Genomic DNA, 26642 nt, shown 5'->3' on the forward strand with positions numbered 1-26642 from the left:
TACTAGTATTAGATTTATCTTTAAAAATGGTTAATCACTCTCCTAATTAATACTGCAGTTTTTAATGAATTAAGAATTAAATGATATCACAGTATCCCTTTAAGACCTGCTGCTCTTTGAGGAAAGGGAAGCAACTGATATATATATATATGTAAAGTTTAATCTGCTTAATTCCATATCCCTTCCAGCGGCAATGGTGAGACTATATTTCAAATGTAAAGTACAGTTTATTGGATATTGATCATCGCTGTTTGGCATACACAAATTAGATATATATTCTTAGATAACAATGACAAATAGCTATTTTTCTAAAATAATATAACAAAGTGTCTTTCACAATGTGAATAACTACTATAGTTTAAAAGAATAGTAAAATGAATGTAGGTGACCTTGAATCTGTCACTGCCTTTGTGAATTTCATTGACCTCTCTTGTCCTGCCTACATCGTATAATTGTAAAACTAACACATAAGTGTGAGAGTGTGTTGTTCTTTGAAAATGTGAGAATTACTGTCATTAATTTTATTTCTTAACTATCAACTGATCTTATATATGGAAGTAATGTCATATATAAGACATATAAGGCCATATTGTGTTTTCATTTTACTCTCCTCTCTTTAAGAAAATTAATATGCTATGCTCTCTGTTTAACAAAACACAAAATCATGAATTATTTTTAGCCTACTCTAATATCCATGATTATAATCTTTGCTACCTATTTTTTATCATTTTCAGAGTAATCTCAGTCTTAGAAAGCAAACTCAATTTTTATTGTTTAAAAGTTAAAAGGTTGAGGTGAGTGAATAAAAAATAAGTACAGGAAAATATCAGCATTTGTCAAATCTGAGAGATGGATACATGGGTGTTACACTATTATTTTGTGTTAGAAATATTTCATCATTTAGAATATATTGTGACTCATAAAAAAGAGAGCAAATTTATGACTTGTAAGCAGTCCTAAGTTCCGTTTAATCAAATCTTAACTTAGTTTTCATCTGAATATAGGATTCAGAATTCAGTTCCCCAGAAGTGTACTAACATGTCCACACACGCACTTTTCTTGTCATCCCAGACAGATCCTCACCTGCTACCTTAGCGTCCTCTGTTTGATGCTTTTGCACAGTCGTCCATTCTGCTGAGAACTTTCCTTTTATGACATGTCATATGCCTGAAAAAAACTAGACAATTACTCTACTTAGGCACTTGACAAGGAAGCAGAGGTTCTAATCCTAGCTCTGCCCCGTACTGCTCCACCTAGCCTTTAGTATGCCACTTTGCCACTCTGAATAGCGTTCTTCTTTTCTGTAAACTAGGGATAATTCATACCTGTTCAATCTACCTCAGAGATTTATTGTGAAATAACAAGTGGAGTTATATCATGCAATATAAAGGAAGGTACAGATCCTCTGACAATTGCCACACTTTGCTATGATCTCTTACAGATCTACACAGTGAAGGTAGAGTTAAAGAGGTAGGCAGAGGAAGACAGAGAAGCGCCAGCCCCAGAGTGCTCAGAGCTGTGCTACTGGACACAGTGACCCCCAAAGACCTTTCCGACTTTAAGATTCAGTGATTTTGTGAATCCACCAGCCTCAGAGTAGAAAGCAGCATTGAGCCTATTCTTTGAAACATAATAAATTACAGTAAGGACTTGCTTGGTATAAAAGTCCTTTTAGTTTATTTCTGCAAATTAGAAAATTTCCTGTGGAAAGTTGATGACTCTTCAGTTTTACAAAAATAGGAAAAAATCTTTCCCAGATAATATGAAAACAATAAATAAGGAAACAAATCATGGAAAAGTATGTTTATTTGCAGTCATCAGCTAGCCTGTCCCAGGAACTTGATCCATATACAAAGATGTCATTGTGTATGTCACTGCTACTTTGTTTCCAGTGACTTTACAACCCTGTAGAGTCAACATGCTATGAATGAAATACTGTAAAATTGGTGGAATTAGCTAATGTCTCTTTATACTAGCACAAAATGCTATTATGTGTTGATAATAGTCACTGACCATTCATCTAAACCACATTCCACATCACCCGGTGCTTGTAATGCTTTACCATTTTCTCCATAGGCCAACCATTTGGCTCAACTTAATGGTCCAGCAAGGCAAAGGGACCAGAGTGCTGGGCATACAGTAATCAAGAATCCATCACATTCGTATCTTATAGTATTTCAATACAGAGGACAATTTGCTTTTTTTCCTTAAAGCAAAATGAAAAAGATTGATGAAAAATCTGTTCAAAATACACAGTCCAAGAATAATTTAAATACACCCATTTTGAATATATTTCTTCCAAGACGTTGACCTAACCAAATTAACTTCAAAATCCATTTCAGGGATTTTTTTAAAAGTTTTATTTATTTATTTTTTTAATGTTTACACATAAATCCTTCCTTCATTAAATGCCTGGGTATTTTTTGCTGCATAAGCAATTAACTGGATGAATTCAAAGGATCTCTGTGTTATAGATTGAACTTCATGTCAGCCATTTTTCAACTTTTACTATTGTTTTGTCTTCTTGGGAGTTCATTCACCAAAGCCAAGCAACCTCCAGTATACTCATAGACAGACCAGTGCTTGGGGCGCAGGAGACTTCTGTCTAGATTCAGTAAGAGAACCTAATAGTAAATGGAACTATTTAGGCTGAAACCAGGCCTGGGTTATTGAGCCATTTGGACTTTTCAAATATAGTTCTATGAATGTATTTGAGGTCCAATCTATGATATTCTTCTGTGTTAGTCATTGATATTCTCCTAAATAAAAACTGCCAGATATGCTAAAGTTGAACTCTGCCAGGTTGTTGGGTATGTTTGTGTGATAACTTCTCTCAGTACTTCCAGTAATATCAACAACAACCAAACTTCCTTGAAAACTTGTTTTGTACCAGGTTTTATTCCATAAACTTATATGTACTGTTACTTAATCCACATAACAACCTTATAGTATCCCCAATTTATAGATGGAAAACCAAGGCAAAGAATGGTTAAGCAACTTATCACTTTTCCAAAGTTCTACATCTCCCAGGTCGTAGCACCAGGATTTAAACTCAGGCAGTCCAAGTTCAGAGCTCACACTCTTAATCTCTGTGCTGTGTACCTCCCAGCTTTGTCGCTTGTAGAGCCTCTTGGGTCGATCTCAGGTTTCTTTTCTTACCTCTGTCACTCCTGGATAAAATGCAAAATGATGCTGTACTTAAAAATCAGCCCATTCCTTAAGACCTAACCAAATTAAGTCATATTCCCTCTAAAGGGTCCTAAGTCTCTAGCACCTAGAGTGATCAATTTTCCAGGTATGCCTGAAATTTCCTAGAACATGTAATTTTCATGTTACATGAAACCAAGTCCGGGATATTCCTAGGCAAACTGGGAGGGTGAGACAGCCTACTTACACTTTACTGTGTCCCCTCTTTATACCGCCTTGTTATATAGAGCAAAAAGCCCATGAAAATACCAGTAACCACTACTTCTGCACTTACAAGTTTCTTTCTTCACAAGTTATGCTCCTACTGCATAGAGACCTTTTTGATTCCCACTTCATACAGAATTTGGTGCTGTGCTCACGTTAATGCCTACTCACTGAATAGGCGGTTTAGTTTTCAGCAGGCACTATATATAAGAATCTTTCCTTGTGTGTTAATTTCTTTGTCTTTTTTTTTTTCCAGCCCAGATGACTTACTCAATGCCTTGAATGAGGGTATCAGTCGTGCTGATGTCATCATCACATCAGGGGGTGTGTCCATGGGTGAAAAGGTATGAAAAAAATGGGGTTCTTGAAACAAGATTGATTAACAGTGGTCTGGTAGACATCTTGTATCCATAACGAGACCCCCACGAAGCTGGAAATCCACAGGGGTTCAGAAATTCCTGAGCATTCTAAAAGGGATACAGTACAATAGGTCAGACAGCTTACCATCTCAAATTAAATCCAGCAGTGAAGGTGTTAAAGTATAGATATTAATAAGTATTCTCCACACAGCAGACAGATTGCTGGGATAGTCTTCCCTCAAAGTCTCCTAGAGGTCTTGAGCAGATTGCTGCCATTTTCTCCCAAGATCACAAAACCTAGGGGCTGAGGCCTGCATTGTCGCAAAGCTGTAAAAAAATACTTTGCATTACCATCAAGCTACCTGAGGGGCTGTGAGCATCATAAGAGCAGATCCTGAGGTTAAGAGTACTTAAGTGTTATATTTATTATTTCTAGAGTGTTTCATGTAAAAGTTTTCTTGGTTGCTAATGAACTTAATAATGGGACAGTAACCATTTGGCAGACGGAAAGTTTGTTTTTCCAGGACTTCTGAAGAGGCAGCAAGCTTGTAATTAACATAGGCTTGGCAGTTATGGCTCAGTTATGGTAAGAACAGAACACTCAATCTTAACCTTTTTTATTAGTGCTAACAAAGATGTCATTTATCCTAGGGATTTGCTCACAGGTAAACAGCCAATATAGTAAAGCATATTGGTTTTCTTTATTTTACTCTCTGTGTAGTAAGATACTTACAATAATCCTTTAATTTACTAAGCAGGCTATTTTAAGAACTTGGCATCCCAGAGTATTCCATAGTGTTATCAGTCATGCCTGAATCTTTGTGACCCTATGGACTGTAGCTTGCCAGGCTCCTCTGTCTGTGGAATTCTCTAGGCAAGAATATTAGAGTGGATTGCCATTCCTCCAGGGGATCTTCCTGACCTGGGATTTGAACCCAGGGCTCCTGCATTGGAGGCTAACTATTTACCATCTGAGCCACCAGGAGCTAATAATTGTCCTTCCTACCTCCTCGAGGGGGGAATGAGATGAGAGAAGAACCAGGAAGAAAGAGATAAAGTATCAATGCAGCAAACTCCTGCCAGCCTGCAAATTCTAGTCCTCAAAAGAATTCCCGTGTACTTCAGTAGCAGAAAGAAAGAAAAGTATAAGAGAGAGAACATCTGTTTTACCCAAGGGCTGAGTCTGAAAATCAGTCACTGAAAACACAGGAAAGTAAGTCAAAGAAAGATCCAGAAGCATTATGTAGCAGACATGAATTTTAAGTACAGAAACTCAGGTATGCACGAAATTTATTTACTTGTTTAAACTTAAATTCTGCTGTGAGCATCGATACTATGCAATTGGCAGGAAATTTACTTAAGCCACTACAAAATTAATTGCCTCCAGGAATTATACCAAAGAATGGGCAGGGGCTTGAGAGGCAGCAGGACATCAAGGGAGATACACATCTGGTCACCAGTCTTCACAGCATACATCTAGAGTGTCCTTGTCATGTTACTGTATATCTCAGGTCTTTGCTGTTTGGGGACCATACTAATAGCACTGAGATCAAGGGGGAGGCTGGAAGCCTTAGAGCAGAGGGAAGGGGCCCCTGCCGCATGTGGGACCCACAGACCTCGAACCTCTTCTCAGCCAAGGAGAAATGACTCTTCACAGTTGCTTCCTTTAAAATCTCTCCTCAGCCCCACCTCTTCCTCCAGAAAGCCTTTTCAAAAAGTTTTCATTTTTTATGTATCTGCTTTTTGCCCTAAAAACTAAGGAAATATGCATTACTATAAATTCTCCACCACCTACAGAATTGTAAAATAGCTCAAAGACAATGAAAGGTATCAGTTCAGTTCAGTTCAGTTCAGTCACTCAGTCATGTCCAACTCTCTGCGACCCCATGAATTGCAGCACGCCAGGCCTCCCTGTCCATCACCATCTCCCGGAGTTCACTCAAACTCACCCCCATCGAGTAGGTGATGCCATCCAGCCATCTCCTCTATCGTCCACTTCTCCTGCCCCCAATCCCTCTCAGCATCAGAGTCTTTTCCAATGAGTCAACTCTTCGCATGAGGTGGCCAAAGTACTGGAGTTTCACCTTTAGCATCATTCCTTCCAAAGAACACCCAGTACTGATCTCCTTTAGAATGGACTGGTTGGATCTCCTTGCAGTCCAAGGGACTCTCAAGAGTCTTCTCCAGCACCACAGTTCAAAAGCATCAATTCTTCGGCGCTCAGCTTTCTTCACAGTCCAACTCTCACATCCATACATGACCACTGGAAAAACCATAGCCTTGACTAAATGGACCTTTGCTGGCAGAGTAAAGTCTCTGCTTTTGAATATGCTATCTAGGTTGGTCATAACTTTTCTTGCAAGGAGTAAGCATCTTTTAATTTCATGGCTGCAATCACCATCTTCAGTGATTTTGGAGCCCAAAAAATAAAGTCTGACACTGTTTCCACTGTTTCCCCATCTATTTCCGAAGAACTGATGGGACCAGATGCCATGATGAAAGGTATAGATAACCATTAAGGGTACCCTAGATTGAACACCCAGTAATTGTTTCTTCTTATTTCAAAGTCTCTTAATTCTTCCTAGGGCTTCCCTTGTGGCTCATCTGGTAAAGAATCCGCCTGCAAGGTGGGAGATCTGGGTTCAATCCCTGGGTTGGGAAGATCCCCTGGAGAAGGGAAAGGCTGCCCACTCCAGTATTCTGGCCTGGAGAATTCCATGGACTATATTGTCCATGGGGTCGCAAAGAATCGGACATGACTGAGTGACTTTCACTTTGAGTTCTTCATAACAGTGTCTCCCTCACCTCACATGATCAGAAAAGAGGGCTGGTCTCATAGGTTTGCCCTGATTATTTAGCACGAAAGGTGTGAATTAATCATATAGGTCACCTTGAGTATGGCTCCTAGAGCCATATAGCAGTAGAATATTAAAACTAATCAACAGTATTCCAAACAAACAATTTGTTAAAATATTCTTTTATCTCCCTTATTTCATTTATTCCTATGTTTCTTGTTCTGCAAGATCTTGGCTTAGCAGTCTGCTTTCTTAACACCTTCTGCTTCCATTCCAGAGAGTCCTGGGTTTCCTGACTCAGTCCACTGGTACTGTATAAAAGTGACCTAAGCTGTATCACCTCAGAGGTCTATACCTTAGAGACTATTCTTTGAAGCATCAATTGTTCAAAATTCCTATGAAGGTCCTTTTTCCTAGTGCTCTGGATCTGTCTTTGTTTAGACACAGACTATTTACTATAGCTTACAGCAGTGCCTTTATGCCAGCATCAAAGTGAAACAGGAACTTTCCTTAGGAAATAGATATTAAAAGATATTAAAGTAAGACTCTGTATTTGGATACAGTATGTAACAATTTCATAAAAAATTTTGGTCAGTGTTTTCCCTGAAGGTGAAAACACATCATTGACAGTATAAGCATTGTCAAATCTCCAGACAGACACTTCCCATAAAGCATATAATTTCTGAAGTATTATATTAATGACATTTTACCTGCCTGAATCTAACCTAACACACAGTGAGCCTCTCTTCTCAGATGTAACAGTAACTTCCTTTCCATGAAATTCTTATACTGGTAACATCAAACAAACCTATATCTAATGTCTCTTTTTATAAGATAAAAGAACAAACCTTCATGACTTTCTAGGAGCCCTCTAGGAAATTTCAAACATAGTTTTAGGCTTAAAAAGTATTCTGCAATTTTTTTTTTCTATATTTTGGTCTGATCTTTAGAAGGCAAAATCAAAAGAGTTGTCCAAATAAAATGAGCCCTTGATTAAGATCATGGATATCTAAGAAACAGTTCTTGGTTACCTAATTTTTCAAAGCAACAATAAAATATTTGAAAATAAACATAGAGAACCTGCTTGCTATGCTTTTTTATTTCCTTAAATAATCAAAGACAAAATAAAGTAAACAAAAAGCACAAAAAGGCAGATTACACAAAAAGAAAACACTACATATCATAGGGAAAGCATTGGTCAGTAAACCCAAGAAGTAAGCTCATCAAAACTGAGTGAACTTACTAAAATTTTAATATATATATCAGCTTCATTTCAAACATAGGTATTATAAACCAAGGCAAATCAAAGTCACTTTCAGAGTTTTATCCTTTATTATGCTTTTTTAAAATGTTTTGGAACAACCTGACACTTTACTTTAGAACTAAGAGTGGTCCGCAGATCCAAGAGTGTCCCTGAGATTCTTTAAGCAGGTCTGCAAGGTTAAAACTATCCTCATAATAAAACTAAGTCTTTATCTGACTTTTTTATTTTCCTTCTCTCATGAGTGAATAGCAAGTTTTCCAATGTTGGAAGATGTATGATCTCATCAGACTGAATACTGAAGCAAATAAGAGAATCTACCTGACTTCTCTTAAGCTGAACATTAAAGAGAGTTTTTAATTATAAAATGCATAAACAATAAATTACTTACATTAACGTGAAGTAGTTCATCATTGCTATTTCCAGATGAACCAACAAGTAAATACTTTTAACTTCTTAGTTTTAATTTCTAACACAGTAAACATTGGTAGACATAAGCCACATAAATAAAAGCTCAAGGATCCTTAATGGATTTTAATTTAAGAGAATATAAAGGGTCCTGAGACCAAATGTTTTGAATATTGTATGTCTTTAATTTTTTTAAATGAAACACGTATAATTATACTTGTCTGTCATTATTACTCCAATATTTAAGAAAATAACTAATGTCTATCTCATAGTGAAAACTAGGGGACATAGATAACTGACAACTCATATGTAAGCATTTTAGCAGACTAGCTAAGTTCATATACACACAGAATACAGCTTTGTAGAGTAGACACATCCCCATTTTTACCTTCTTAATGGAGCAAAAATGAAAACATATTCATTAACACAACCCAAAGGTATATCCTCCCTATGACATATCAAAATAATAGGCAAAGTACATTAGCTTAAAGTTATGTTTAGTAAACAGTGATCTACAAACATAATTACTATTGAAATTAAAAGTTTGTCAGAATAATGATTCAATTTCATTGAACCCAATTTTAGATTTTTTACAATCTTAAGTATTATATAAAAATAGTATTAGCTTCTTTGATGAATTAATCTATATAATTTAGGAAAACAACAAACCCGGGCAAAATAAAATGCATTTGCCTACTTAACACTGATAAATAAGATAAAGAGCATGGCTGGATTTACTTATTAACCAAAATAATAAGCTAGTCTCATTTCCCAAAGATTTACCTTAACTGTGTGAACTTTGATTCTTGAAATTGTAAGAAGAATATTTTTTTAGCATAGCATATTTAAAATATTATAAGATAAATTTTCTTACTATCTGTGAATTTTAGGAATATTCAATTTATGTAAGTACTTAATCTCTGTAAATCAGTCAGAATAGAGCACCTTTAATTTAAGAGACAATAGAAGTATTTTGGTGTATTGGCAAAGCAAAGTTTATTGTGGGCCTGTGGTCAGGACTCTTCTCTCCAAGTCCTGGTGAAACCAGAGTTGGGAATGAGAGGCTTTTGTGTTGCTCCCACCAGGGGCAGAGACAGAGTAGGGGACACCCTGAATCTGCAGTGTGCCCTGAGAAAGGCCCACTCTGGATGGTGGTCTTATGGTCATATAGTTTATGAATATCCTCCAGAAGTAGGAAAACATTTCACACTCTCAAAGCAAGATAAATGGCTTTCTGGATCAGACACATAGTCACACAACCACATAAAGAATATATAGCTTCATCTCTACAATTTCAATGACACAGGAAGAGTAAACACAGAAACAAACAAAAAACTACTCAGTCTACAAATAAAGAACTGTTTTCCTTCCCAGAGGAAGGAAAAATTCTTCATTGATTTTGGTTCAAAATGACATTAAGACAAATAAACTCACAAAACCAACAGACCAGATTCTCTGTCTTCTCTTACCCAACAGAGAATAGATTTCAATCATCCATTTATAGGAGTCACCAAATGGTGAGATCATAAAACCAAATTCTCAATCACTGCTGCTACAAAGGGATTACCTTAATGGCCATGCACAGAAACAGAAATAGAGCCAAAATTAATAGAGGAGGCAAAAATAGAGAAACCAACATTTAGCAGTTTTCAAGTTTCATTGCTGCTTGGCATTCACTGTAGAAACCAAGGAAAAATGTATCCAGGTTTAAACCACCCATAAAGTAACACTTTTCTGACAATCGACTTTACTTGGCTTTGTCAGATAAATCAATATGGCGTCTCTGTGGAGCCTTCAGAATCGAAAGATAAAATCATGAATCTCATATATTTTATTTTATAAAATTAACGTGTCAAAGATTTTATTTAACTCACTAATTAGTGAAGGAACTAGTAAGATATTACAACTGGTTCTAAGAATTCAAAAAACACAGACACAGATAGGTGGTCCAAAATGCTGAAATCAGTTTTCTAATAGATGTAAAATTGCTCTATATCTGGAGGAGAATAGTCAATTACAACTCTACTGACAGAATTGATTTTTATTTCTTTGGATACTAATCATGTTCACTATTATTTTTCTGCAGATTAATTTTTGTAGAATAGCTCAAAGATAGCGAAAGGCACAGATAACCCAGAAGGTTATTTGGACATCAGATAATCTTTTTTACCCATTTCAAAGTTGTTCACAATTTTTCTGACATTGTTTTTTCTTGCTTAAATTGAATGAAAGACCAGTCTCTTTCATTGATTCATGTTTCTTCTTCATATCTGGATCTAGTTCTCAGAACATCAGAGATCCTTGCTGTTTCTGGAGATAGAAAAAACAAGAGCAATGATGATTCTCAGCCTTTATTGCTACATCTGGTACAAGCTTTCTGTCACAAGAAACATGAAGCATTTCTTCATGTCCAAAAAAGAATTGAGGGGTGGGGGACTAAAGAAAAAAAAAAAAGAATTGAAAAGGGGCATTTTTTACAACAAAGATGATTTTTTTCAAGAAAAATAAAATACTTTCATTCATCTAACAAATATGTAATGAGTGTATACGCTTTCCAAACTCTGTATCATTATCCTTAGAGAGCCCTGCATGAATGGCCTCTGCCTGTCTCTTCACCTTCCCTTATGCCTTTCCCCTGCTCATTTACTACCTTCCATTGTCTTTTCAGTTTTAGACACACTCTTTACTGCTCTAGAAGCTTTTGTATATACTTTTCTCTGCCTGGAATTCTTGTCCCTCCGCACCTCACATGACTGAATCCTCCTCATCCTCACCACCTGTTTTAAAGCAGTGTTTCCTTATTCTCCACTTCACACCGTTGTTCTCTATCCTAGCATCTGCTTTTTTCCTTCAGAGTATATTCCACACTGGTTTGCTTATTTTAGGCTGTCTCACCCACCAGTAAACTATAACAGGACATCTTTGTGCCAGGGACCTTGTCTGTCTGGTTTACTAGTGAGTCTCTAACACAAATAGAATTCCTGATACATAGTTCAGTTCAGTTCAGTCACTCAGTTATGTCCGACTCTTTGCGACCCCATGAACCACAGCACGCCAGGCCTCCCTGTCCATCACCAACTCCCAGAGTCCACCCAAACCCATGTCCACCAAGTCGATGATGCCATCCAACCATCTCATCCTCTGTCATCCCCTTCTCCTCCTGCCCTCAATCTTTCCCAGAATCAGGATCTTTTCAAATGAGTCAGCTCTCTGCATCAGGTGGCCAAAGTACTGGAGTTTCAGTTTCAACATCAGTCCTTCCAATGAACACCCAGGACAGATCTCCTTTAGGATGGACTGGTTAGATCTCCTTGCAGTCCAAGGGACTCTGGAGAGTCTTCTCCAGCACCACAGTTCAAAAGCATCAATTCTTCGGCACTCAGCTTTCTTCACAGTCCAACTCTCACATCCATACATGACCACTGGAAAAACCATAGCCTTGACTAGATGGACCTTTGTAGGAAAAGTAATGTCTCTGCTTTTGAATTTGCTGTCTAGGTTGGTCATAACTTTCCTTCCAAGGAGTAAGCATCTTTTAATTTTGTGGCTGTAATCACCATCTGCAGTGATTTTGGAGCCCAGAAAAATAAAGTCAGCCACTGTTCCTACTGTTTCCCCGTGTATATGCCACGAAGTGATGGGACCAGATGCCATGATCTTAGTTTTCTGAATGTTGAACTTTAAGCCAACTTTTTCACTCTCCTCTTTCACTTTCATCAAGAGGCTCTTTAGTTCTTCCTCACTTTCTGCCATAAGGGTGGTGTCATCTACATATCTGAGGTTATTGATATTTCTCCCAGCAATCTTGATTCCAGCTTGTGCTTCTTCCAGCCCAGCGTTTCTCATGATGTAACTCTGCATAGAAGTTAAATAAGCAGGGTGACAGTATACAGCCTTGACGTACTCCTTTTCCTATTTGGAACCACTGTTGTTCCATGTCCAGTTCTAACTGATGCTTCCTGACCTGCATATAGGTTTCTCAAGAGGCAGGTTAGGTGGTCTGGTATGCCCATCTCTTTCAGAATTTTCCAGTTTATTGTAATCCACAGTCAAAGGCTTTGGCATAGTCAATAAAGCAGAAATAGATACATGGTGGGCACTCAGAAATATTTGTTGAACTAACAAATGGATGAATGAAAGGCATGTGTGTGTCACTATGGACTCATTATAAATATATTTACAGGGTCCCTGTTCTCACAAACTATATAGTACAGTAAAGAATACAGATAATTATCAGGCAGTTGCCATAGTACCTAAGTGTGTGGTGTCAAGAAGACTTGGTACTATAAGAGCATAAAAGAAAGGCCTGGAGATTTCTGCCTTTACTATGATGGAGTGGCTTATTTGGACCAACTCTCCCACCAAGAACAACTATGAAAGCTATGTGAAAGAAAGATTATGGAAGCATGAAAATGCTAGAAAGGACTAGAGGACAAAGGAAAGGGTTAATATGTAGGTAAATGTGAATGAATTGTTTATTATATGAAATAATGTCATTGAGGTTTCAGTTCAGTTCAGTTCAGTCACTCAGTCATGTCTGGCTCTTTGCGACTCCATGAATCGCAGCACGCCAGGCCTCCCTGTCCATCACCAACTCCCGGAGTTCGCTCAGACTCATGTCCATCAAGTCAGTGATGCCATCCAGCCATCTCATCCTCTGTCGTCCCCGTCTTCTCCTGCCCCCAATCCCTCCCAGCATTAGAGTCTTTTCCAATGAGTCAACTCTTCACATGAGGTGGCCAAAGTACTGGAGTTTCAGCTTTAGCATCATTCCTTCCAAAGAAATCCCAGGGCTGATCTTCAGAATGGACTGGTTGGATCTCCTTGCAGTCCAAGGGACTCTCAAGAGTCTTCTCCAACACCACAGTTCAAAAGCATCAATTCTTCGGCGCTCAGCCTTCTTCACAGTCCAACTCTCACATCCATACATGGCTACTGGAAAAACCATAGCCTTGACTAGACGGACCTTAGTCGGCAAAGTAATGTCTCTGCTTTTGAATATGCTATCTGGGTTGGTCATAACTTTTCTTCCAAGGAGTAAGCTTCTTTTAATTTCATGGCTGTAGTCACCATCTGCAGTGATTTTGGAGCCCAGAAAAATAAAGTCTGACACTGTTTCCACTGTTTCCCCATCTATTTCCCATGAAGTGATGGGACCAGATGCCATGATCTTCATTTTCTAAACGTTGAGCTTTAAGCCAACTTTTTCACTCTCCTCTTTCACTTTCATCAAGAGGCTCTTTAGTTCCTCTTCACTTTCTGCCATAAGGGTGGTGTCATCTGCGTATCTGAGGTTATTGATATTTCTCCCGGCAATCTTGATTCCAGCTTGTGTTTATTCCAGTCCAGTGTTTCTCATGATGTACCCTGCATAGAAGTTAAATAAGCAGGGTGACAGTCTTGACATACTCATTTTCCTATTTGGAACCAGTCTGTTGTTCCATGTCCAGTTCTAACTGTTGCTTCCTGACCTGCATACAGATTTCTCAGGAGGCAGGTCAGGTGGTCTGGTATGCCCATCTCTTTCAGAATTTTCCACAGTTTATTGTGATCCACACAGTCAAAGGCTTTGGCATAGTCAATAAAGCAGAAGTAGATGTTTTTCTGGAACTCTCTTGCTTTTTCCATGATCCAGAAGATGTTGGAATTTGATCTCTGGTTCCTCTGCCTTTTCTAAAACCAGCTTGAACATCAGGAAGTTCACGGTTCACATATTGCTGAAGCCTGGCTTGGAGAATTTTGAGCATTACTTTACTCGCGTGTGAGATGAGTGCAATTGTGCGGTAGTTTGAGCATTCTTTGGCATTGCCTTTCTTTGGGATTGGAATGAAAACTGACCTTTTCCAGGCCTGTGGCCACTGCTGAGTTTTCCAAATTTGCTGGCATATTGAGTGCAGCACTTTCACAGCATCATCTTTCAGGATTTGAAACAGCTCAACTGGAATTCCATCACCTCCACTAGCTTTGTTCGTAGTGATGCTTTCTAAGGCCCACTTGACTTCACATTCCAGGATGTCTGGCTCTAGGTGAGTAATCACACCATCGTGATTATCCGGGTCGTGAAGCTCTTTTTTGTACATTTCTTGCCACCTCTTCTTAGTATCTTCTGCTTCTGTTAGTTCCATACCATTTCTGTCCTTTACTGAGCCCATCTTTGCATGAAATGTTCCCTTGGTATCTCTAATTTTCTTGAAGAGATCTCTAGTCTTTCCATTCTATTGTTTTCCTCTATTTCTTTGCACTGATCGCTGAGGAAAGCTTTATCTCTTCTTGCTATTCTTTGGAACTCTGCATTCAGATGGGTATATCTTTCCTTTTCTCCTTTACTTTTCGCTTCTCTTCTTTACACAGCTAATTGTAAGGCCTCCCCAGACAGCCATTTTGCTTTTTTGCATTTCTTTTCCATGGATATGGTCTTGATCCCTGTCTCCTGTACAGTGTCATGAACCTCATTCCATAGTTCATCAGGCACTCTATCTATCAGATCTAGGCCCTTAAATCTATTTCTCACTTCCACTGTATAATCATAAGGGATTTGATTTAGGTCATACCTGAATGGTCTAGTGGTTTTCCCTACTCTCTTCAATTTAAGTCTGAATTTGGCAATAAGGAGTTCATGATCTGAGCCACAGTCAGCTCCTGGTCTTGTTTTTGTTGACTGTATAGAGCTTCTCCATCTTTGGCTGCAAAGAATATAATCAGTCTGATTTCGGTGTTGACCATCTGGTGATGTCCATGTGTAGAGTCTTCTCTTGTGTTGTTGGAAGAGGGTGTTTGCTATGACCCTCTTGTTGGAAGAGGGTGTTTGCAGTTTCTTGGAAAAACTCTATTAGTCTTTGCCCTGCTTCATTCTGCATTCCATGGCCAAATTTGCCTGTTACTCCAGGTGTTTCTTGACTTCCTACTTTTGCATTCCAGTCCCCTGTAATGAAAAGGACATCTTTTTTGGATGTTAGTTCTAAAAGGTCGTGTAGGTCTTCATAGAACCGTTCAACTTCAGCTTCTTCAGTGTTAGTGGTTGGGGCATAGACTTGGATTACCATGATATTGAATGGTTTGCCTTGGAGACGAACAGAGATCATTCTGTCGTTTTTGAGATTGCATCCAAGTACTGCATTTCAGACTCTCTTGTTGACCACGATGGCTACTCCATTTCTTCTGAGGGATTCCTGCCCGTAGTAGTAGATATAATGGTCATCTGAGTTAAATTCACCCATTCCAGTCCATTTTAGTTCGCTGATTCCTAGAATGTCAATGTTCACTCTTGCCATCTCTTATTTGACCACTTCCAATTTGCCTTGATTCATAGACCTGACATTCCAGGTTCCTATGCAATATTGCTCTTTACAGCATTGGACCTTGCTTCTACCACCAGTCACATCCACAGCTGGGTATTGTTTTCACTTTGGCTCCATCCCTTCATTCTTTCTAGAGTTATTTCTCCTCTGATCTCCAGTAGCATATTGGGCACCTACTGACCTGGGGAGTTCCTCTTTCAGTATCCTATCATGTTGCCTTTTCATACTGTTCATGGGGTTCTCAAGGCAAGAATACTGAAGTGGTTTGCCATTCCCTTCTCCAGTGGACCACAATCTCTCAGACCTCTCCACCATGACCCACCCGTCTTGGGTTACCCCACGGGCATAGCTTAGTTTCATTGAGTTAGACAAGGCTGTGGTCCTAGCATGATTAGATTGACTAGTTTTCTGTGAGTATGGTTTCAGTGTGTCTGCCCTCTGATGCCCTCTTGCAACACCTACCATCTTACCTAGGGCTTCCCTTGTAGCTCAGTCAGTAAAGAATTTGCCTGCAGTGCGGGAGACCCCGGTTCGATCCCTGGGTTGGGAAGATCCCCTGGAGAAGGAAATAGCAGCCCACTCCAGTATCCTTGCCTGGAAAATCTCATGGACAGAGGAACCTGCTGGATTGCAGTCCATGGGGTCGCAAAGAGTCGGCACGACTGAGCGACTAACACACACACACACCATCTTACTTGGGTTTCTCTTACCTTGGGCGTCGGGTATCTCTTCATGGTTGCTCCAGCAAAGCGCAGCCGCTGCTCCTTACCCTGGATGAGGGGTGTCTCCTCACCGCCGCCCTTCCTGACCTTCAACGTGGGATGGCTCTCTAGGCCCTCCTGCGCCCAGGCAGCCACCGCTTCTTGGGCGTGGGGTTGCTCCTCCTGGCCGCTGCCCCTGGCCTCGGGTGCCACACCTGACCTCGGACGCTGGGTAGCTCCTCTTGGCCGTTCCTGCGCCGTCGCAGCCTGGCACTCTCGCTTCTGCCCCTGACCTCGGACGTGGGGTAGCTCCTCTCGGCCACGCTTAGTGCCCCGGCCAGTCGCAGCCGCCTACGCTTAGTGCGCCAGCCAGTATAAATATATATTAAATATAGAGTATATGTTGTCTATATAATAGTTATATATATATATATATATACACACATTCATATTTATAATGTATATAAAATATATGCTACAGAATAGCACAAAAAGCAAAGAGGAATAAATAGAATTAACATGTTTTAAAGTTCTTACATTTGGGGGAAATGATGAAAATACCAGATTATGATGGACTGTAGTAAGTTAAGAATGCATTTTGTAATCTCTAAAACAACCAATAAGAGAATGTGTAACTAACAGGCAAATAGAAGAGAAAGAAAATTAAAAAACAAAAAATTTTGGTAAATCAAAGGAAGACATGAAAGGAGAAAAAAGGAAATAAAAACAGAAGTGACAAATAACTAACGAATAGGAGGCCAATAGTTTTAAATCCAAATATAGCAGTAATGAGGGACTTCCTGATGGTCCAGTGGTCAAGAATCTGCTGTGCAATGTAGGGGATGTAGGATCAGTCCCTGGTGGGGGAGCTAAGATTCCACATGCTGCAGAGGAACGAAGCCCACACCTGGCAACTACTCAGCCTATGCACCACAACTAGAGAGCCCAGGCATTGCAACAGAGATGCAGCACAGCCAAAAATAAAAACAAATGGATAAAATTAAAAATATATAGCAGTAATTATATTAAGCGTAAGTGGACTGAGTCCTCCAATTAAAAATTGTCATTTTAGATTTTAAAAAACAACAAATTGTATGATGCTTGTAAGAGACCCACCTGAAATATAAGGACACAGCTACTTGAAAGTAAAAAATGAGAAAAAAGTTAAAGAACAGCTAGTTGGCTGTCTTGATATCAGAGAAAATTAAGGTAAAAAGGATTACTAGATATTAAGAGGAGGGACATTTCCTGTTCCTGTATTTACATGGATCAGTTTGTCAAGAAAATTCTAAATTATTTCATCTAATAATAGAGTCTAAAAATAATCATGAATCAGTAATAAATCTACTGTCCAGCCCTGGGGATTCAGGGGAGACTTGAGATTGAGAATAGAGAGATGAGCAGAAAGAAAGAGTATTCCAGACAAAAGCAGAATATTTTCAAAGATTTAAGGCAGTTCAGTTCGGTCACTCAGTCGTGCCCGACTCTTCGTGACCGGATGAACCGCAGCATGCCAGGCCTCCCTGGCATGCACCAACTCCCAGAGTCCACCCAGACCCATGTCCATTGAGTTGGTGATGTCATCCAACTATCTCATCCTCTGTCATCCCCTTTTCCTCCTACCCTCATCCTTTCCCAGCATCAGGGTCTTTTCAAATGAGTCAGCTCTTCGCATGAGGTGGCCAAAGTATTGGAGTTTCAGCTTCAGCATCAGTCCTACCAGTGAATACCCAGGACCGATCTCCTTTAGGATGGACTGGTTGGATCTCCTTGCAGTCCAAGGGACTCTCAAGAGTCTTCTCCAACACCGCAGTTCAAAAGCATCAATTCTTCGGTGCTCAGCTTTCTTTATAGTCCAAGTCTCATATCCATACATGACTACTGGAAAAACCATAGCCTTGACTAGACAGACCTTTGTTGACAAAGCAATGTCTCTGCTTTTCTATTTGAGGCAAGAAAATGTGAAAACTGACAGCAATATTGACTTGTAGGAATGTTGAGAGAGATTGAAGAAGAGGAATGGGGCTGGTGGGAAATGGATTGCCTGATAAGAGCAATGATTGGCAAAAGAAGGCTAGAAAATATCAATACAAGAATCCTAGCTATGATCATTTAAAAGACGAAACTTATTTCTGGAGACCATGGAGTTATTGAAGTGTTATACAGTGATTTGATCAGATCTGTCTGTCTCACTACTGTCAAGGGAATGAATTGGAGAATTGGCAGAGAGACGTGTTTCAGTAATTCAGGTGAGATGATGTTGGCTGAGGCTGTAGAGATGGAGAGAAGGAAGTAGCTTTTAAAAAAAGTGTCTCATAACTTGTGAAATATTTAATATTTTAGTAGAATACTAGACTCTCTTGAATTAGTGAGCAGGGAACTCAGTAACAGAAGTTGCATTACTTTGGAGAAATTTTTTAAACTGCTATTTTTTTCTTTATATTTACAAAACCAACTACAAGGCACTGTTGCCTTTCCTTTCCGAAGACCAGGTTTTGTCAGATTGCTCTGGGTTGATCATAACCTTAGGTTGGTTGTGTTTGTAGTCACAGAATATGAAGTTGGAGCAATTAAACTCCCTTAACGTTCTGTTTAGAGCTCCCTCCCTAAGTTTCCAGTTGACTTATTTAGACTTGGTAATCTTGGGTAAACTCCAATACTTTGGCCACCTCATGCGAAGAGTTGACTCATTGAAAAAGACCCTGATGCTAGGAGGGATTGGGGGCAGGAGGAAAAGAGGACGACAGAGGATGAGATGGCTGGATGGCATCACTAACTCGATGAACATGAGTTTGAGTGAACTCCGGGGATTGGTGGTAGACAGGGAGGCCTGGCGTGCTGTGATTCATGGGGTCGCAGAGTTGGGCATGACTGAGCGACTGAACTGGACTGAACTGAATCTTGGGTAAATGTCCAAGTCTCTCCTCAAGGAATGCACATTAGTTCAAGCTCATTAAGCAGAACAGCATGAGATGCATACATGTGGCTTCCCTGCCCAAGCACAACTTCTTAAGCCATATTTATTAACATCCTTTCTCAGACAAAATTCTATCCTAAGAGAGAGACAGCAGCCTATCAAGTAATAATTTGTATGTTAATCTGGTTATTTGGTTTACTCTCTAACTACTCCTATTGGAATGTTCTTTCTATGAGGGAAGGAACATTGCCTCTTTTGTTCAAGGCTGCATCTCCCTGTATATTGATTGATATTCAGCATACATATATTATACTTGATAAATATTTACTGAATGAATAAATGAATGAGGAATGAAGAAATAGTTGTCATAAATCAACTTCACTAAAATAGGTGTTTCTTTTCATTTCAATCTTATACAATTTTTTTTCATTTCAAGTCTGAAAGTCTGATATTGAAATGTTTGAAAGTAAAGTGATTATTTTTCATATTTGCAGGACTATCTCAAGCAGGTGCTGGACATTGATCTTCACGCCCAGATCCATTTTGGCAGGGTTTTTATGAAACCAGGGTATGCAAATAATCTTCTTATCTAATACATGGGTTGGTTTGGCTTGCTTTGACTAACAAAGTTTTTAAATGCTTTCCTACTACATTTTTCTATTATGGATTATTTATTCTAATAAAGGAATGTTACAATATTAGAGTTCTTTGAAAGAGTATATATCCTATCTGAAATGGGAATTAATCTTCTTTATTAAACACTGGATCTGGTTTAAAAAGAAGCAAAGCTACTTTCCAAACCTTTTCTCCTTTTAATTTCCATGTCTAGTTCCTTCCTTCTCTTTTTTGGCTCCTTCTCTCACTTAAAAACATTTTAGTATGAAAATTCTCAAACATACACAAAAGCAGAGAGTATAATGAAACCCACTATACCCCATAACCCAGCTTCAGTAACTATCAACATTTCTCCTTAATTGTTATATCAATCCCTTCCTTTACCTTTTTGGGAGGACAGAGGGTTAGATTGTTTTAAAACAAATTCTAGACATAGCATTTTAGTATACATCTCAAATATTAATAATAACAGCAGAATTATCTTATATAATCACAATGGTATTACCTCACCTGAAAAAATAAATAAGAATACCTGAATATCATCTAATTCCCCAATCATATTTGAAAAGTCTCCCGAATGTCAAGGAAGAGTATGCCTTCTTATGTATGTTTTGTTTGAATTAGGATTTGAGTTAGGTCTACTCAATGTATTTGGTTGTTGACTCTCTATTAAACAAGAACATTTAATACCCACCCCCACTCCCACATTTTTGGTATGCCATTGACTTGTTGCAAAAACTGAATCCTTTGTCCTTGTGCAGAGATTTGGCTGAGTGCCTCCTTGTGGTGGTGTTTGACTTGTTTCTCTCTCTCTCCAGTATATTCTGTCCACTAGAAGTTAGATCTAAAAGTTTGATTAGATTCAGATTCACTTTTTTTCTTTGCAAGAATACTTCATGAATAGTATTTCATAATGCTTACTACCTCCAATGAGGAAAGAAAAGTAAACACATACCTAGATCTTGCATATCTCCTAAAAATTAATAACTCCCTGAGGAATGGCTGGAGGTTTTGTGATCCATTATAAATCCTCAAAGAATGCAGACATTGGTGTTGATAAAATATGTGTGGCCATGTCTTTAAGCAATAGCCTGTCTGTTCAGACCACTGCTGCTCTCTAAGTCTGTGATACAGAAACATTATAAAAACAGTGTTGAAAGGCCTCAGTGTGTGGGTGAGCATTTCAGCACACTGCCGTGCTATCAGAGACAACAGTGATGATGCTTTAGTTCAGGGTTATACTCTGATGGGTGCTCATGTGGACCCTGAGAGTAGAGGTGGGACCTACCAGTTATTGCAAGTGAGCTGTAATAGCAGAAATAGCCGGGAAATGGCAGAAATTTCTAGAAAGAAGCCTTTTTTAAGTGTCAAGCCAGCCCTTCTGATCTCCCTGATTTATTGGGCACCTCATGTAGGTTCTAAGACAGAGATTGGGCTTTATGTTTAAGTATCAAGTTAAGATAATCCCTAAAGCCTTTCCACAATCTAATAGAATTCAGAATTCTTAGTGTTGTATTTCTGTAGTTGCTCCAATATGGCTGCCACTGACAGGACCTTTTTACTATTGAAGCTGTTGGATTGGGATCATTCTTACTAAGAATATTTTGTCTTAAGCAAATATCTTTATGCTGTGATTACACACAGACTTTTTAAAATTCCTGTCCCCATGGGCAGTACTAATTTGATTAGAATACAGAAAACATCCCATGAGTATGTCAATGTACTTCTCACTAACTGCAAAAATTGAATTGATTATTTCTCTACAGTGAGAAAGAAGCTGACATTACTTGCCCTCACCTCTAGGGGAGAAATATTTGTGTAATATCTATTATTTAATTAATCTTAGCACCTATGATATATAATAAGTACTCATTTTATTTTTAATCTGTTATTACCATTCACTTCAGCTATAGGAGTTCATCAGTTCCTACTATTTATTCTCCTGCCTTAAAGTCTAAAAGCTGTTACATTCTGATCTCAAGAGGGAAAAGGAACAACAAGTGTTGAGTTTTAAGGAAATAGCTTTCCAGATCCTAAACAGAAACTTCATAGTCTAGCAATAAGACAGTCATGATAGCAGTGCACAATTACAAAAAGTTTTATTATAATGGAATCTTTTTAAAACGAATATCTTTAGAGAAATCATAGTACCTGTCTGCAAGATTCAAAAGATGATTTAAATTAGCTTTAAATACATAGAGGGAAGGTGTCATGTGTTCCCTCCTCACTCTTAGTTTTTGTTTGCTACAAAAAAAGTGATTTAGAACTTTAAATGGGCTTCCTTTAATTGGCCAGAATTTTCTACTGTCTGAAGATAAGAATTTAAAGTAATTGCTACTTAATAGTAGAACAAGAAGAAATATAAAAAGCTGAAGAGCAATTTAGCTTTGCTCTTCCCACATACAGTGCATTCAGAATGCAACTAACCTCTTTCATTTTAGACAAAGAGATACTGAAAAAGCATTTGGAATATTACCAACCAGATCTACCAATCATGGTTTTTATGGGTCATCTGCAGTGAACATAGCTGTTGTCAAAATGTACCTTGGAAATTATTTTCATCACACAGTAACAATAATCGCCAAATAACCTATCTATAAATAGATAAGACAGTCTAATCTGTTTTCTAAAATACATCAAAGAATCAGGAAGTAAGCAAAAAAGGCCTCAATAGCCAAAAATAGATGTTACGAAACCAATATAGTAACACTTAACAGCATACCCTATGAGAGCCTTATCTAACTATGAACAATAATGTTAGAAAAACCTTGGTTCAAATCTTTGTTTCCCAATTTTGTATCTGAGTGATTTTGGCTAAATTGCTTAATCTCTGAGTCTCATTTTCGTCATCTGTAAAATGGAATAAGAATTGTCACCTCATAGGATTTTTGTAAGAATTAAATGAAATAATCGATATAATGCTTAGATGTGTCTTTAAAAGTGGTAGTTTCTATTATTATTATTATTATTCTAACAATATAACTATAACTACTCTCTGGTTCCCAAACCTAAAGCCAGCTTTAAGGGTCGAGATGATGGCAGTCTCATATGAACGGGACCCCAAAAAATAAAACACTAGGCGGAGAAAAAGCAGAAGCGAGAGCTGTAGAAACATTGCAGCGTGTGCTGCCGTGTTATGGTTTAACACTGGTGACCCAAGATCACTGTATCACAGCAGAGTAGGATTGGCTAAGAATGAGGGCTGCAATTCATCAAAAATGATAATGTTCATCGTATTACTGCAAAAGCTTCTGCATGAGTGATCCTTTTCTCATTCAGCCCATCAGTGAAAATAGTAAAAAGGAAAACAGGTTGGGTAGTTTTTTTAGTTACGTGGAAATTTCAGCATTCCCTAAGAATTTTGCATCATTCAAGTTTCATTTATATAATAAAAATTTTAGCTGAGATTCTGTGTGAGGGGTAGTCTATAGAAAAAAAAAAATCACTCTTATTTACTGCCTGCCCCCTTCATGCCACTCACACCCCTCTTCATCACCCCTGTGATGAGGATTCCTATCAGAGCCTTAAGGAAATATAATTTGAGAATATTTTAAAATTATCATTGCTTTAAGGGCACTCAAAGCCGATGCACTGGGACAACCCAGGGGAATGGGATGGGGAGGGAGGTGGGAAGGGTTTCAGGACAGGGGGACACACGTCCACCCATGGCTGATTCATGTCAATGTATGGCAAAACCCACAATATTGTAAAGTAATTAGCCTCCAATTAAAATAAAATAATTTAAAAATAAATTTTAAAAATTATTATTGCTTTAATTTTGTTCTAGTCATGATATTTTGTTTTGATGTTTCAAAAAATTCCCTTCATGGGGAAGCTTTAATACTTATTGCTAAGTATAGTCTTAAAGGGCTAAGAAATACTCATCTTCAGCAATAGGCGGTTATCTGACAGACATGTCTTACCAGATGGTTGTCTGATAAAAAGAATGATTGTTACTGGTCAGCAGGAAATAAACACATTAGAAATTGTTAAACTAAAGGTCTAGAGAAACTGGGGTTTGGGATACACTTCTTTGGCAGTGGCAAAAAGGAAACAAATTAAGCTACAAAAAACCAGAAACAGAAGATGCTAAAAACAATTTAATTGTGCTTCACTGCAGGTTATAAAGGTTTAAAGGAGAGTCAACAGAAAAGTATTTTTAGAGAGTAAGTGATCTATGAAGGACCATATAACAAGAAAACTGCAGTATTTAATTTACTCATCAAATTGCTTAGCAGTCACTAACAAATATCCTCTATTTTTCTTCTAGCCTGCCAACGACATTTGCAACTTTAGATATTGATGGTGTAAGAAAAATAATCTTTGCACTACCAGGTAAGAATAACTTCAGTACTTTCTTTTGCTTTTTCTGGAAAAATAACCAAAATCTTTTTGTGCCCCAGGTGACCAGTCCCCTATCAGAACACATGATTTGGAATCTGAAAGACCTGGGCTCAAGCCCCAGCTTTTCATACTGTATGACCTTGAACAAATCACATAATCTCTCTGAAGCTGTTTCTTCATCTATAAAATGGGGCAAATATATGCTTCATAGGGCTTGTGCAAAAGTCAAATTAGATAGTACCTTTCAAAGCACAATTCAGACCCTAAGATGATAAGTGTTACCTGTTACTACATCATTCTGGGGCACTTAAAGGACACTGGTCAAAGTTAGCAATATAATCATCTCCCGCAACTAGAGTATTGTGCTCAAAGGGCCTTGAATCACCCCTGCAGATACTAGAACAACAACAACAACGGAAATACAACATTGCATCTACTTGTTATTTTTTCAACTTCTAATATTATCCTCTGATCTGTAAGCAATGTTCCATTCTCTATTTTTTGGCATAGATTCCTTCAAAAAATAACCTACTTATTCCTTTCAGATGTACAAGTCTGGTGGCTTTGGGATGCTTATTTGCTTTTTTATAGTTAATAAATCTCAGAGATAGAAAAGGCAGGCAAAAAATTTTAGAACTTTAAAAACATTGTTAAAGCCCCTTATCTATAAGCATAAAAGAGGTTTGAATTCTCTCATATTAAGAGAGAGGGCATGTAAGTAGAGTTTTAGTTCTCAAAATTTATCTGTGGTATAAAACTCCTTAAGGCCTTTAATATAGCCCTAGATACTCTGAACACCATTATGCAGAGAAAGGATAACCTCTTTCTAGCTTCATTTTGCTTAGAAGAGACTGTTTATGTTGTCTACAGAAGATATGACTTGACCTACGAAGTATGTTGTAGTGGGAGCCTGTTTTGCCATTACTGACAAAGTGTTGTTTATCTGCCAAAGAAGTTACAATTAAATAGCCTACTTTTCAAATGGCTCCTCTGAGATTTTCTATGCTCAGCCTGAAGGTACCAAAAGAGGGCAGCAACAATGCACATGTTCAGACTGTAAAACCAGCAAAGTGGTTCTTTTTACAAGCATTTGAAAACTCAGAACTGGATTTTGCAAGTCTTGTGTATCTACTTGTTCTTTTTTTTAACTTTTTAAACCGTGTGTTCACTGTAAAACATTAGAAAATACTTAAACAATAAGAAATGTTATCCATAATCTCCCTTACCGTAAATAACCACTATTTTCAGATTTTTGGTGTTGGTTCTTCTAGTCTCTTTTTTTTCCTCACATCGACCAATTCATTTTTTATAGAGTAATTTTATCAAGCAGTAGCATTACAGGAATACTGTAATCATTGTTGAGCTTTTTTTCTTTTTCCTTTTTTTGCTTTTCCAGAAGAATTTCCATCTGTTTACATTTTGATTCAAGAGTAAAGCAATTAATTGTCACTAAGAGTCTGCTATCCTGTGGAATAACTCAGAAAAACAACAGTTTTTTCTACTGAAACAATTGTGGCACTCATCACTTTACAACTTTAAAAAAATCTCTTTTTAACTGTTTTTGTAGGTAGAAGAAAATTAAAGGTATGGTTTTAGCTAGTAATAGGCTAAGCCAGCCGTTGCCTTTTATTTTGGTGATGAAATTAGCATCACATAACCAGGCCAAGGGAATCTAAAAGCACAAGCCATTCCCTACCCCCACTATACACACACACACACAGTCACATATCACTGAATAAAAGTATCAGTAAAATTATAGCAAGTACAAACTGATTAGTAAGGGCTTCAATGTATGGCTCTCAGGAAAGCAAAAATAAATGGTGTTCAGCAGCTTCTGTGCATCAGAAGTCTGCGTTTCACTGGTAGATCCAAGTGTTTACACGCTCTGTGCCATTTGGTTGACTATAGCTCTATTCACATCCTTTTGGCTTCAAGGTGATTCAAAAGAGGAAGGCTAGGGATTAGTCACTTCATTTGCTTGGATACCTGAAGGTGTTAGACATTCATGATTTTGGGGGTGAATTTCTATGTGTGCACTATAAAGAGCTGCTTGCTTGGCTTCCAGGGAACCCTGTGTCCGCCGTGGTCACCTGCAACCTCTTTGTTGTGCCTGCGCTGAGAAAGATGCAAGGCATCTTGGATCCTCGGCCGACCATCATCAAAGCCAGGGTAATGTCTGCTAATGATCAGGAACCGGAACTGAAGCCTAATAACAAATAAGGATGTGATTTTTTAACTGCCCAAAACAAACATCTAGAATTTTATATTGTTGTTCAGTCGTGTCCTACTCTGTGCGACCCTCTGTAGCACACCAGGCTTCCCTCTCCTTCACCCTCTCCCAGAGCTTGCTCAAACTCATGTCCATTGAGTCACTTTTGCGGGAAAATATGATTATATATCTCTCTTCATGATAGAAAACAAAGGGAAAGGAGTCCCCTTTATTCCCTTCCCACATTATTCCACGATTCCTAAAGGGAATAATTTTCTTCAGCTAGAAGTCCATTTAGGAATGGATATGTAATGACAAAATGGT

General features: G+C 38.3%; 1 protein-coding gene across 3 annotated transcripts in view; it reads left to right on the forward strand.

Annotated features, from left to right (window-relative positions):
- The window catches only part of GPHN (gephyrin), a 547726-nt gene that overhangs the window by 512285 nt on the left and 8799 nt on the right, over nucleotides 1-26642 (forward strand). For all 3 annotated transcript variants that reach the window (XM_052647154.1, XM_052647155.1, XM_052647156.1), the window contains 4 exons: nucleotides 3668-3755; nucleotides 19645-19718; nucleotides 24036-24100; nucleotides 26175-26278. In XM_052647154.1, the coding sequence (XP_052503114.1) occupies nucleotides 3668-3755; nucleotides 19645-19718; nucleotides 24036-24100; nucleotides 26175-26278 (331 nt within the window). The remainder of the gene's footprint in view (nucleotides 1-3667; nucleotides 3756-19644; nucleotides 19719-24035; nucleotides 24101-26174; nucleotides 26279-26642) is intronic.

Source organism: Budorcas taxicolor, chromosome 10 (genome assembly GCF_023091745.1).
Source record: "Budorcas taxicolor isolate Tak-1 chromosome 10, Takin1.1, whole genome shotgun sequence".
Lineage (NCBI taxonomy): Eukaryota > Metazoa > Chordata > Mammalia > Artiodactyla > Bovidae > Budorcas > Budorcas taxicolor.